General features: G+C 49.8%; 2 protein-coding genes across 2 annotated transcripts in view; one reads left to right on the top strand and one right to left on the bottom strand.

Moving 5' to 3' along the window:
* LOC142363221 (olfactory receptor 14J1-like) overlaps window positions 1-12,133 on the bottom strand; it is a 44,023-nt gene extending 31,890 nt beyond the window's left edge. The window contains exon 1 of the mRNA XM_075436267.1: window positions 11,722-12,133. Coding sequence (XP_075292382.1) covers window positions 11,722-12,133 — 412 coding nt within the window. The remainder of the gene's footprint in view (window positions 1-11,721) is intronic.
* LOC142363315 (olfactory receptor 14C36-like) overlaps window positions 1-13,660 on the top strand; it is a 130,133-nt gene that overhangs the window by 35,238 nt on the left and 81,235 nt on the right. The window lies entirely within an intron of this gene.

Genomic DNA, 13,660 nt, shown 5'->3' on the forward strand with positions numbered 1-13,660 from the left:
TTCACTCTGTAGTGTTTTCTTGATGTAAAGGGCAACGCCCCCGGCCCTCCTTCCTCGCCTGTCCCTTCTGAACAGCCTGTAGCCATCAAGAGATGCATTCCAGTCGTGGGATTCATCCCACCAAGTTTCCGTGATGGCAATCAGGTCGTAGCTTTCCAGCAGCACGATTGCTTCCAGCTCCTCCTGTTTGTTTCCCATGCTGCGTGCGTTTGTATAGAGGCATTTCATCTGAGCTGTCGGCCTTGTTACCTTCATAGCAGAGCACCCCTTTTTTCCCTTGAGGCGTTTCATGGGTATTTTCTTGTTGGCACCTGATACCTCAGGCGCCTCCAGCTCCCTTCCGCAAGACTTCCACATTGCTGCAGACTCTTGGCAGACCTCCTCTGGACCCTCTCCACTTTCTTCACTTTTCTTTTGAAATGGGAGGCCCACTGGCTCCTATGGCATCTGCCATTATGATGCCCAGGCCCATCTCCTCAGGGCACCCCTTCACTGGTCAGATCCCTTCCCATGCTGCTGCATGGAGTTGTTCTGCAACTTTTCCTTTTATATCTTCAGGTTTCTGCTGGTGAAATCCACACGTATCTCAAGGTCCCCATGAACAAAACCTCCAAGTGTCCAGCTTTTAAAGTACGTGTGCTCATGGTCATCCTGTGCCATGGTGCTTCTAATACAACCATCAATTAAGATAAGAAAAGATTACTCATGTTCATGGAGTTTCCAATCAAGGTAGAAAGCACCGTGGCAATCGTCTAAGAAAGAAGGGTACAAAGAGAGCAAACGCAGGCCCAGTGGGGAAATGGTGAAGAAGACTTGGCTTTTTTTTAGCATAGGAGGTCACAAGGATTGTTAAAGCGTAGGACTGGAGAGGAGGGAAGAGTGAAAAGGGAATGAAAGGGGATGCAAAGAAAATGATGGGGACTCTTTGGGGATGCTTGTCAAGCAGCCTGCCATCTAAGTAACGCTGCCTGGAGCAGGACAGGAAATCTGCAGCTGGTCTGACTACCCTAACATCTGACTTAGTTCCATCTGACTTAGTCACGGGAACCTGAGAATTTTTCCTGCTGTCCTCAAGGGAAGACCAAGAGCGGAAGAAACCCCAGCAACACTTGAGTTTCCTGTATCTTGAATTGGACTTGAGGAGGTCTCTGCTCTGGCCTCACATTCACATCAGGAATATCTGTACAGCCTGACCACGTTGCTCAAGTCTTGCTCTAGTGGTGGCTGGAAAGCTTCCAGGGACAGAGATGGCACAACATCTCTGGAAGACCTGCTGCAATGCTTGGATGCCCTCATGGAGGGAAAGATTTTCCTTCTCTCTGTTCTGAATCATTCTTATTTCCACATCTTGCTACTGTTTATTACCCTCCTCCCAGGCACCACGGTGACAAGACTGGCTCCATCTTCATGAAAAATTCCCCATAGGGACAGACAGGCTGCTATGAGGTTCTTGAGATCTTCCACTCTCCAGGCTAAACAAGACCCTTGCCCTCCGTTTCTCCTGCCAGGCAAGTGCTTCAGCCCCTGAGCATCTTGGCAGCCCTGCACTGAACTCACTCCCAGTTATCAAGAACTTCCCTGCTGTGTTGGGTTAAATCTGGCCACTAGTCCAGCAGCCAGGCACTCATTCCTCCCCTTCCCCAGTGGGACAGGGCAGAACACAGGGAGAAATAAAGTGTGAAAAGTTTCAGCTCAAGATAATAACAGATTAATAGGTGAAGAAAAGAGACTAATAAGGTCTCACCGAGTGAAACAAAGACCATCCTTCACCACCTCCCACAAGCAGTCTGATGCCCAGTCACTTTCCAAGAAGCACATAAATTGGACAATAAATATGTCCACATCCTTCTTCCTCTGTCACATGCTTTTATTCCTGAGCATGAGGTCCTATGGTATGGAATATCCCTCTGGGGAGTTTGGATCAGATGTCCTGGCGTTGTCCCCTCTCGGCTTCTTTCCCACCACACACTTACTCACTGGGCAGGAGCAGAATGAGAAACAGAGCAGGCCTTGACACTGGGCAAACATGGATAAACAATAGCCAAGACACTGGTGTGTTCCAAGCATTGAATTTTCTACTTTTTGAGTTTTCTATTTTTCTACTGCCCCACAATGCCCCAGTATGTCCCAGTTACCTCCAGGTAGGACATGACTCCTTCACCACTGCTCTCTCAGCCTGATCGTCCAACTGTTTTTTTATCCATTTCTTTGTCAGCTCATCCAGACTGTAATGGCCTAACCTGGGAAAAAGGACATTGAGGGAGACCATGTCAGAAGGGTCAAAAATGGCATCCACTGTTCTTTACTCATCCACAAATGCTGATACTTCATCATGGCGGCAGTCAGGTTTGAGAGGCATGAATGACCCATCATCAATCCATGCTGACTGCTATCAGACATGTTCTTGTTACTTAGGTGCACAGAAATGCCAAAGTGACCTTGTACAGCCTGGGGTTCCCTGGGTTGTCTTTCTGACCTTTTTCAACAACAGGCGCAACATTGCCTTGTCCTCACTCACAAGAGCCCTCGACCAATGCCATGAAATTTTGAAAGGGATATTCCAAAGAAATATGGATCTCTCCCTATAACTTCAAAACTCAACCACAGAATGGTTGGGTTTGCAAGGCACCTCTGTGGGTCACCCAGTCCAACCTCCCTGCCGAAGCAGGGTCACCCAGAGCAGGCTGCACAGGACCTTGTCCAGGGGAGTCTTGAATATCTCCGGAGAAGCAGACTCCACAACCTCCCTGGGCAGCTTGTTCCAGTGCTATCCTGCCTGTTAAACAGTATATTGAATATCTCTAATTTTTCTTGTATTTTCAGCTGTCTTGACTATTTCCAAAGTAATTTTTTAAAGATGCAGGCTGCCTAGACAAAGACTCTTTGCATCATTGTCCAGTTTTCTCCTCCCTTTACTCTTTGTTCATTCAGATTCCTGTCACCTATCGAACTGCTCTTTTGACATCAGGGAGTTAAAGGTTTGCTTCCCTTTCAGTAGTCTAATCGTCTCCTTAGCCAACTCTTTAACTATGTTTGTAACTATTTTTTTTCCTCTACCTAGCTACAATATTTCTCATAATTTATGCCTTAAAAGAAGGCAGCCTCATTAGAGGTAGATTGTAATTACTGTATGTTTGCACAGTGTGTTTTATTTATGGAACTTGTTTGTGCTTTAATTACTCCTTTCTTACAAATAGGAAAATTCCTTCTGTGCTTGTGTGCAGGCAACTCTCTGTGGAGAGGAGGTGGGAGATGGTGTAATGGAGCTGTAACATCCAGCTGCAGAGATCAGTGGAGAAGTCTGATGCAAGGAACAGTGACACAAGTCCCAGGTGGCTGAGGAGAGAAATATTGAGGTTAGGGAGGTGAGGAACAAAGATGTCCATAGAGTGTCAGACCAAGAGGGACTGCTTTTCCTACCAGTCCAGCCTTCCTGAGGAGTCACCCTGGATCAGGATCACTTTAAGAATGATTCTACCACTTCTTCTGTAAGCTGAAAAGCAATTTAAAATATTCCTAAAAATAAAAAAAATATTTTTATTAGGCACAGTATAATATCTTACTCCTTGTCTACACTATGAAAATTCTCCAATTAGCTGTACAAGTCTTGAAGAACTGAAGAAATTTACAGGAGCTTGTTAGCTTAGCACTTACTGCATTTTAATGAGCCCCATGTGGTATTTGGTGCTGAGTCCATGAACCTCAGATACTGAGAGGAGATAGAAAAAACTGCTCAAGAAGGCAGAAGGAAAATTCAAAGTACCTGGAAGCATTGATTGGCCCCACTGAGGGACATTACTGACAAAGCCTCCCCAGGGACTCCTTAGAGCAGAGAATTGGAGGCCATGATTACAGGTAGGCAGAGGCACTGTGCAGGTGGCTGCAATGCTGAGAAAACCCTTGGCCTGCTTTATGAAGCAGAAAGGCCAAGGGCTGAGCCCCGGGCCCTGGGAAGGCAGATGCTGTCCCTCACACATGGCTCAGGGCTCTTCTTGGGGACAGCTGGATGTGAGGGTGAGCAATGACAAGTGTAAATTCTGTGATACCTCCCAGCCTCCCAAAGAAGATGCGAGGATGAAACAAAGTCCAGAGCCTCAAAAGTAAGTTTCTCCTGGTAGGAGTCGGTGTTAGAGGCAGCTGCCATAGCCAAGGGGACAAAGCCCTCAGTCCTGTTGAATCTTTCAGCTCTGCCAGAGTCCTTTGCAATTTGTACTGCAGGCTGTCCTACACTGTCCCATGCCTGCGCTTCTTTCCCTTCAGCCTGTAGTCACACATCTTTACTTCCTACCCAGCGCTCACCCCAGCATTTCCGTACATTAATTGATGTCTCTCCACGGTCACTGGCTTTTTCTTGAAATTCAAATCCATGGGCTGATCCAGAGTCCCTCTGGGTGACCTCTTACACAACAAGGATACCCTTTGAGTGAGTCTTCTTTTTCTTCACCTCTAGTCTGCACCTTCCAAGCAGCACTTTGTGAAGGTTTCCTTGCCTTCTCACTACCAAGAAAAGCTCCGTCATCTCTGAAACAACCCTTCAGGCAGATGCAGGCTACTACTTCAGTGCCCTCAGCCTCCACACGATTAAAGAAGCCCAGGTCCCTCAGCCTCTCCACACACGCCGTATAACCCATCCTGGCAGATCTCCTCTAGAACCTTCCTGGTTCCTCCTCGTTCTTCGAGACTGGGGAGCCTCACATGCCTCACAGACACACTGGTCCAGATGCGGCTACACCACTGCTGAGTCAAGGGGGTGATAACTCTCTGGTCTGGCTGGCCACACTCCTCCTAATGCAGACCTGTATGCTGTTGGCCTTATTCACTTGGAGCATGCATCACTCACTCATATGGCATCCTTTGGAACGCCCAGGCTCTGCTCCTCAGGGTCACTCCTGAGCTGTTCAGGTCCCAGCCTGCCCACAGCGTTTTGAGTTTTTCTCCCCTACTGAATGACTTGCAACTTCTTGTCAAGCTTCATCAGGCTTCCACTGCCAAATCTAAAAGATTCTCAGAGTTCCCCCTGGAGCGAAGCTCTGTTTTGACAGCTTTTGATGTGTGCATACGAGATCTGTGGTGTCTCTGACAAGACAGCAGCATGAGGAATTGCGGGACACTAATGGTAGAAGAAGGAGATAGCTCTTCAATGGAATTGCTGACCAAGGGAGGAACTGCCATGGTGACAAGCTTGGAAATGCCGAATGAAGGTGCAAAGGAAGCCAAACTAGGAACAGGGAGGAAAGGTAAAGAGAGACGGGCTGTTTGCATGGGAGGATACAAGGATGGTCAAGGGGAAGATATCGTGAGTGAGACACAGCTGAAACCAGGACAGTGCCCACCCCTTATTTTATACCATCTACATCACACTCAGATCCCACACTTACCCATAAATTACCTCTTCTTTTCCTGTCTTCCTTACCATATGGGCCATCCCTCTAAAATGTGCATTGAGTTCACTTAGCCCATGACTTTGTTCTCCGTCTGTCCATAACAATCTTTCAGGCAGGAGAGACGGTGTGTGCTGTTGGATTGTCACCTGCGGCATGTGGGATGACAATGGAAGATTGGCAAGGAGGATTGTCAACACACTCAAGTGACTTGCAGCTGGGGTGTCGGAAAACACATGTAGCATACTGAACAATGATTAGTCTTGTGTGCTGAAGAAGTACGACATCTGTGTTTAGATAACATAGGCCTGTGATTTACTCCAAGGCAATCTGTCGAACATGCTTGAGATTCCTGCCCTGCTGCGGGAAGGATCCAGGCACAGTGGAAAGTTCTGTCTGAGTGAGTCCCTGATATACCAATGTGAAAGAAACAAGTTCAGTAGCTCTCAGTCTTTGTCTAGCAGGGACTGAGCTCTGTGGTGTCTGCACTCCTGCTTGGCTTCGGTGCCTCTGCCCAGGTGCTGTATCAGAGATCCCCTGCTTTGTGAGATAATGAAAACAAATCTACTCTTTACATTTCATGTGTGGTTTTGTTGTTTTTTCTGCATCCTGCCTGTTTTGCCTTACACAGCCCCAAGGACAGAGACTGCCCAAACTCTCTGTGTGAGCTGTTCCAGCACTTGGCTGAGCTCCTCAGGGAAAAAGTTGTCTTTATTTTTTGGTTGAACCTCTCCCATTTCACCTTTCTCCCATTGTCTTTTGTCCTCCTGCCATGCATCGGGATGAAGAGACTGACTGCATTCTCCATGATGTCTTCATTGGTACTGGCAGGCTCGGATGAGGTCCCCTTCGGCCTTCCCTTCTCGAGTCTGGACAAGCCCAGCTCCCTCAGCCTCTCCTCACAGGAAAAGTGGTCCAGTGCCTGGCTGTCCTGAGGGCCCTTTGCTAAGACCACACCAGCTTGCCTTTATCTTTAACGTGAGTATCTGAAATCTGGACAGAATGTTTCACAGAATCCTTTTTCTTGAATCACAGAGTATTTCACAGAATCCTTCCTTCTTCCTTGCTCAGCAGAGGCAATGTACATAAATTCCTTGTCTGTGCCTGTCCTTGCTGTCACCCCCTGGCAGCTGCTTCATATCTGTGCCCTCTCCTGCATTGTCACAGCCCCGCTGCCTCAAGTATGTTCCCATGGCCCTGCTGTGAGGGCACAGCACAGGACAGGGTGTGTTCAGAGTGGGGAATGGTTACTCTGACATGGTGCCCACAGCATTTCTTAGTGCTTTGTGATCTCATGGCCTTCCTGTCAGGCAGCTGCTCCAAGGTCCTGGAGAGGCCACGTCACATATGGGGCTTCACAGACAGCCCTGCTCCAGGGTCTGCCAGGGTCTGGGCCAAAAGACCAGGGTCTGGAAAAGGTCGATGAGAAATGGCCAACGGCGGAGTGGTGACAAAGGCCCTGGGCCAGCTTCCTGGTCTATCCATGCCACCAAGGGCACAGACCAGACTCCTTCTCCTATACTTACATGTCATCAAGCCCTTCTGTCAGCCATGGCTCTGCACAACAAACCGCCTGGTGTGAGTCTTCACCCTTCACCCTTCATGAGTTATACACTGATGTTTTTCTCTCCCAGGTAACTCCCAGTCCAGTCCATCTCCCCTCCAAGCTCTCCCACCTCCCCTGCCCTCTTTCCACTGACAATGCCCTCTCCCCAGCACAGCCCAGTCTGGGTTGGCCTAACAGCTGTGCCCACCACAGGGTGCTCTGGGCAGTCGCTCCACAGCCTCAGCCCCTCTCAAGGGCACAGCAGCTGCTGGGGGACAGAGAGGAGTCAGCCCCAGAGATGAGGGATCATTCATGGCAGAAAGCAAAGGAGGCACCCTGTGTCCCCTGCCCTCCTTCTGCGGAGATCCTGAGAGCTTTGCAGCCCCTCCTTGCCATCCTGTCTCCCCAGACCAGCACAAAAGCCCTGGCTATTCTGGTTCTCAAGAGCTCTGACTGCTCCAGGCACAGACCAGCCTTCCAAGAGCTGGGGCAGCCAGCAAGGTGTTTCGTTTCCCATTCATTGCTTATACTCTGAGGGTGCATCTCAGACACAAATATTTCTCCAGTTTCATTGATTTCACATAGATACAATAAGATACCCCACATTTACACAAAGCCTCTCGGTCACTGCTGTCCCATCATGTGCTCGGACGCAAGAGACACGGCACCCAAAATACCAGCCCCCTTCCTGCAGTGAGCCTGGGTCCTTCGGCAGAGGGGATCTCCCAGTGTCTGTGCCAGTCAGGTGCCTGCTGCTGGCCTGTCACAGACACTGGCAGAGGGGAGCTGAAAAGCACATACCCCCACTATGAGTCAAAGGCTGCCCTGTCAGCGGCTTCAGAGAAAAGTGACATTATGGTCCCTTTCTCAGGTGCATAACTGCAGTTGACAAATGACCTCCAGAGCCAGAAGTGATCTCACAGCCCCCTTCACAGCCTCTGACTTTGTACAGGATTGTAAGTTGCCGACATGCAACTGAGCACATGGTACCATAACCAACAATTACCCTCTTTGGGGCCCAGCACCTGAGCAGATAAAATTTAGCCTGTTTCATTAAATTTATCTAATAGATTCCTTGCTAATGGTTTGAGTGGAGGAATGTTCCTTGGAGGAACTGCTGTATTTGTACTTGTGAATTTTATGTCTCTACTGCTTCCTTTGTGCTTTTTCTTGTTTCTCTTTCTGTTCTGGGAGGAGTGGTAGATACACCAGAAGGTTGTGCTGCCATTCAGCGTGACCTGGACAGGCTGGAAAGTTGGGCAGAGAGGAACCCGATGAGGTTCAACAAGGGCAAATGCAGCGTCCTGCACCTGGGGAGGAACAACCCCATGCATCAGTACAGGCTTGGGGCAGACCTGCTGGAGAGCAGCTCTGCAGAGAGGGACCTGGGTGACCTGGTGGACCCATGAGCCAGCAGTGTGCCCTGGCTGCCAAGAAGGCCAATGGCATTCTGGGGTGCATTAGGAGGAGTGTGGCCAGCAGGACGAGGGAGGTTCTCCTTCCCCTCTACAGTGCCCTGGTGAGGCCTCATCTGGAGTACTGTGTGCAGTTCTGGGCTCCCCACTTCAAGAAAGATGAGGAGCTACTGGAGAGAGTCCAGCGGAGGGCTACGAGGATGAGGAGGGGACTGGAGCATCTCTCCTATGAGGAGAGGCTGAGGGAGCTGGGCTTGTTCAGCCTGAAGAAGAGAAGCCTGAGAGGGGACCTTATAAATGCCTATAATTTCTGCAGGGTGGGTGTCAGGAGGATGGGGCCAAGCTCTTTTCGGTAGTGCCCAGCAATGGGCACAAGGGGCAATGGGCACAAACTGAAGCACAGGAAGTTCCGTCTGAACGTGAGGAAGAACTTCTTCCCTCTGAGTGTGACGGAGCACTGGAACAGGCTGCCCAGGGAGGTTGTGGAGTCTCCTTCTCTGGAGATATTCCAGCCCCGCCTGGACGCGGTGCTGTGCAGCCTGCTCTGGGTGACCCTGCTTCGGCAAGAGGGTTGGACTGGGTGACCCACAGAGGTCCCTTCCAACCCCAAGCATTCTGTGATTCTGTGATTCTCTGATTCTGTCTTCCAAGAGCTCTCCAAGGAAAATATTCATTGAATCACAGAATAACACAGGCTGGAAAAGACCCCTGAGCACCACGGTACTGGGTCTGGCTGGGATGGAGTTCACTTTTGCCAGAGCAGCCCACATGCTGCTGTGCTTCAGACTCATGGCTGGAACGGTGTTGATCACGCACCAGTGTTTTGGCTATTACTGAGCAGTGCTCAGACCACATGAAGGCTGTCTCTCCAACCACCCCAAAGCTGGCTGGCTCAGGGTGGTCCAGTGGTTGGGAGGTGACATAGACGTGACAGCTTACCTGAATTGAACAATGGGATATTCCGTACGTTATGACATCATGCTCAGCATTGATACTGAGGTAAAGGAGGGATGTAAAGAGATGATATTTCTTAGTCAGACATTTGTCTTCCTAAAGAACCACTACATGTCCTGAATCCTTGCTTCCCAGGATGTGGCTTGGTGTGACAGGACTTCCTAGTGTCTGCCCAGCAGCCACTGGAACAACATCAGCCCCCACAACTCTGGGAAACTCAATAGAATTTATGTATTTTGCATTATTGCTCTATTTTTGGTGTTATTAGTAAAGTTATTTTAATTTCCAGTTTGTAAGTCCCTCTCCCTTTTCCTCCTTTTTCCCTTCCCCTAGTAGGGGGTGGGGGGGGGGGTGTGCTAATATCACGCATCTGCCACTCATTTATTGCTGCCCTGCTCTAAACAGTGACAAACAGACAGAAGAAACTGCCCCAGAAACATCATCCCAGACCCCATTACCCCATACCAGCCCCAGCCCTAAGTCAGGTAGGGCTCTCTCCTTGTCACTGCAATGGCTCCAGGGACTCAAGAGACACCTGGGAACACATCTATATTTTAGTTACAGCTGAGCAGTGTTTGTGCAGCATCAAGGACTTTTTGGCTCCTAATGCTGCCCTATGAGCAAGTAGGCTGGGAGTGCCCCAGAAGTTAGGAGGGAACAAATCTTGGACAGCTGAGTGCAGATGACCAAAGGGACATTTCCATTTCTAAGAAAGGACTCCAGCGATTCAGCTGATGTTAATGTGCTTGTAGATTTTTCTAAAATATAGGAAGTAGTGCTGGGCACTACTGAAAAGAGCTTGGCCCCATCCTCCTGACACCCACCCTGTAGAAATTATAGGCATTTATTAGGTCCCCTCTCAGCCTTCCCTTCTTCAGACTGAACAAGCCCAGCTCCCTCAGCCTCTCCTCACAGGCCAAGTGCTCCAGTCCCTTGCTGTCCTGCGGCCCTTTGCTAAACCCACGACAGCTTGCCAATATCATTCCTAAATTGGGCATCTGAATTTTGGATCCCTTCTCTTTACTCTTAACTTTTCTTGCAGCCACCAAATCCAGGTGGTCACCCCATGGCAGTTCCTTTGTGACTGCTGCCAGTGCCCTGGCCTGTGCCCAGCCCAGCCACACTGTCCCACAGATCATCCCATGGACCCACTGTTCCGGCTCAGCACTGGAAAGGGTGTATGTGGTGTGAGGAACAGTTTCTCGTAGGTGATCCCCAAGACATTCCTTTGTGCCCTGTCCCCCTTCAGTTTCTCGTACCTGAGACAGCCTCCCATAAGTCCTGATAACTACGCAGTTTTATCCACACCCCATGTGGGGTTTCGCAGATGTCCTCGCTCTGGGTTTTGCCAGGGTTTGGACAAGGAGAGAAGTGGAGCAGGGCTTGCCTTTCCACCTGTGCAGTCACTGAGCCCAGCAGGAAGAGGGAAGTGGCCACGCAACAAAGTTCACACATAAACCTGTGGTGAGAGGTCAGTGCTGGAAGAGGCCAAAAAGCGAGGCCACCAGTGAAAGTTCACTGGAGTCCCATTCCCTAATACATCACCCCATGTCTTCCTCCCCCCATTCCATGGACAACCGCAGCACAGCAAACTGTACTCACAGGGTCAATTTCTTCAGCCTGCTCCTGACCTCAGCCATGCAAGGAAAGCCCAACCTCTAGCCAATGCCACTGAGGAAATCCACTTTTATTAGAGAGATTTTACAGTGGAGGCCAGCTGTAACCTTGTGACAGACACATGTGTAAAGACCTCAGGGTTAGACAGGCTCAATTTATGACTCTGGAGAAGTGGAGTTCATGCAGACATTCCTGGAGAAACAGAATTATCACAGATAAAATGACCAGAGCACAGGAGGTTCCCCATAAGCAGTAGAAATCACTTGTGAAAAGAAATGGGCACATTATAGCTGCTGAAAGACTAATAACAGAATGAGCTGCTTCAACACATCTTTGAGCTCCTGGTTCCTCATGCTGTAAATGAGGGGTTTCACTGCTGGAGGAACCACCGAGTAGAGAAATGACAAAACCAGATCCAGGTATGGGGAGGAGATGGAGAGGGGCTTCATATAAGAAATCATGCCAGTGCTGATAAAAACAGACAAAACAATCAGATGAGGGAGGCACTTGGAAAAGGCTTTGTGCTGTCCCTGCTCAGAGGGGATCCTCAGCACAGCCCTGAAGATCTGCACATAGGACACGACAATGAAACCAAAACACCCAAAAGCCAAAGAAACACTAACCCCAAGAAGCCCAACTTCCCTGAGGTAGGAGTGTGAGCAGGAGAGCTTGAGGATCTGGGGTATTTCACAGAAGAAGTGGTCCAGGGCACTGCCTTGGCAGAGAGGAATTGAAAATGTATTGACAGTGTGCAAGAGAGCATAGAGGAAAGCACTGCCCCAAGCAGATGCTGCCATGTGGACACAACCTCTGCTGCCCATCATCAGTTCATAGTGCAGAGGTTTGCAGATGGCCATGTAACGGTCATAGGCCATGACAGTGAGGAGACAATACTCCCCCACAATCAAGAAGAGAAAGAAAAAGAGCTGGACAGCACACCCTGCATAGGAGATGGCCCTAGTGTTCCAGAGGGAATTGGCCATGGCTTTGGGGAGAGTGGTGGAGACGGAGCCCAGGTCAAGAAAAGAGAGGTTGAGGAGGAAAAAGTACATGGGGGTGTGGAGGCGGTGGTCACAGGCTATGGCAGTGATGATGAGGCCGTTGCCCAGGAGGGCAGCCAGGTAGATGGCCAGGAAGAGGCAGAAGTGCAAGAGCTGCAGCTCCCTTGTGTCTGCAAATGCAAGGAGAAGGAAGTGGGTGATGGAGCTGCTGTTGGTCATTTGCTTCATCTGGGCATGGGATTCTGTTCTTAGAGGAAGAACCAATGAAGATTTAGGGCAGACTTCTCAGAGCAAAATCAAAGCCTTTCTCCAAGACCCTCACCCTGTTACACACATTCATCATTCGTTTTCCAGGAGCCCTTCCTTCAGCTCTGTGGCTGCAGCTCTGGTTGGTTGTTCCTGAGTGTACCGGGAGCAGCAGGACCTCTTCCTTCCGGCTGCTAAAAAGCCAGCTCTGCTCTGCGGACAGTGGGTGCATGGGCATGGTGGGGCAAGGTCCAGACCCGTTGTACAACTTTGTCAGACGAACCTCCTCCTGTCACAGTAGGAATTTTCAGCATCAAAACTGCAGAGGTCAGACTCAGAAATTTTGGGTTTTCACAGCTTCCCTGATTTCCCCTTGTGGTTGTTGTCATTAGATGATGGAAACTCTCCATGTTTCTGTTGACTGCAGGGTGAACAGGGCAAGTCCTGTGAGGCAAGAGGAATGACTGTGGTTTAATGCAGAGATATGGCAGCTGGTCTGTCCATCCTTCTATTTCTGAAATGCCCTGGGCTTACACCCTGATGGACTGATGGACTGATGAAGAGATGGAGATACTACTGACAACAGAGACCACTAAATGTCTCACACATTCTGTGGGTCTCAGCACGCCACTTCTAGCCAAGAATACACATGGCTTATTTCACCACCCAAGAGCATGTCCTCGGTTGTAGTTTCTCTGCACTTCTCCATGCAGCTCTAAGATAAAACAGACGTGCTATGGGTCACATTTGCTTCCTGGAGGGCAGCTGACAGCTTAGAAGGACACCCCAAGGAGCTAACCAATTGTCCTAATGATGTCATCTCATTGAGTGAAAATTGACTCAGTCTCCAGCCCCACAGGCTGCATTGGCCACAGCCCCAAAGGTTAGAGGGAAGGTGGGACACTTGTTGCCGTGGTCACATCTGCATGAACGGACAAACAAGATCACAGTTTGAGTCTGCAGCTCAGACTTCCATCCCCAGAGAGTGACAGCAACAAAAAGATAAATTCAAAGGAGAAAAGAGGAGAAACAAGGAAGAATATAGCGAGGATTTGGCTGAGAGAGGCAAGGGGAGAGGCAGAGAAGAGAGGAAGGGGGCTGCTCAGGGAAGGCATCTGCACTGCAGGCCATGGCCAGGAGGTGCCCATATCTCCTCTGCAACAGGGTTTCCATGAGCAGTTCCCTCCCTTCCTGCCCATCTCGACTGCCTGGAGCTGTCCCTGCCAGGAGCTCTTGCTCTGGACCCACATCTCCTCCCTGCCAGTGCTCACAGACCCCAGCCCAGCCCCTGTGTGCCCAGCTCTGCCCTGCAGCCTCTCCGTGAGTGCAGGGACTAAAGGGCAGCTCACACAAACCCTGATGAAACTGGCCAGGGGATGCTGGTGCTGTCTGTAGTCCCCAGAGCTGGAAAGTGAAAATGCAGACTCAGGAAAGCTTCTCCTCTCTACAGTCATCCCTCCTTCAACTTTCCAAATGAAAAGTTCCTTTGGAAATCTCCCA

Source organism: Opisthocomus hoazin, chromosome 15 (genome assembly GCF_030867145.1).
Source record: "Opisthocomus hoazin isolate bOpiHoa1 chromosome 15, bOpiHoa1.hap1, whole genome shotgun sequence".
Taxonomy (NCBI): Eukaryota; Metazoa; Chordata; class Aves; order Opisthocomiformes; family Opisthocomidae; genus Opisthocomus; species Opisthocomus hoazin.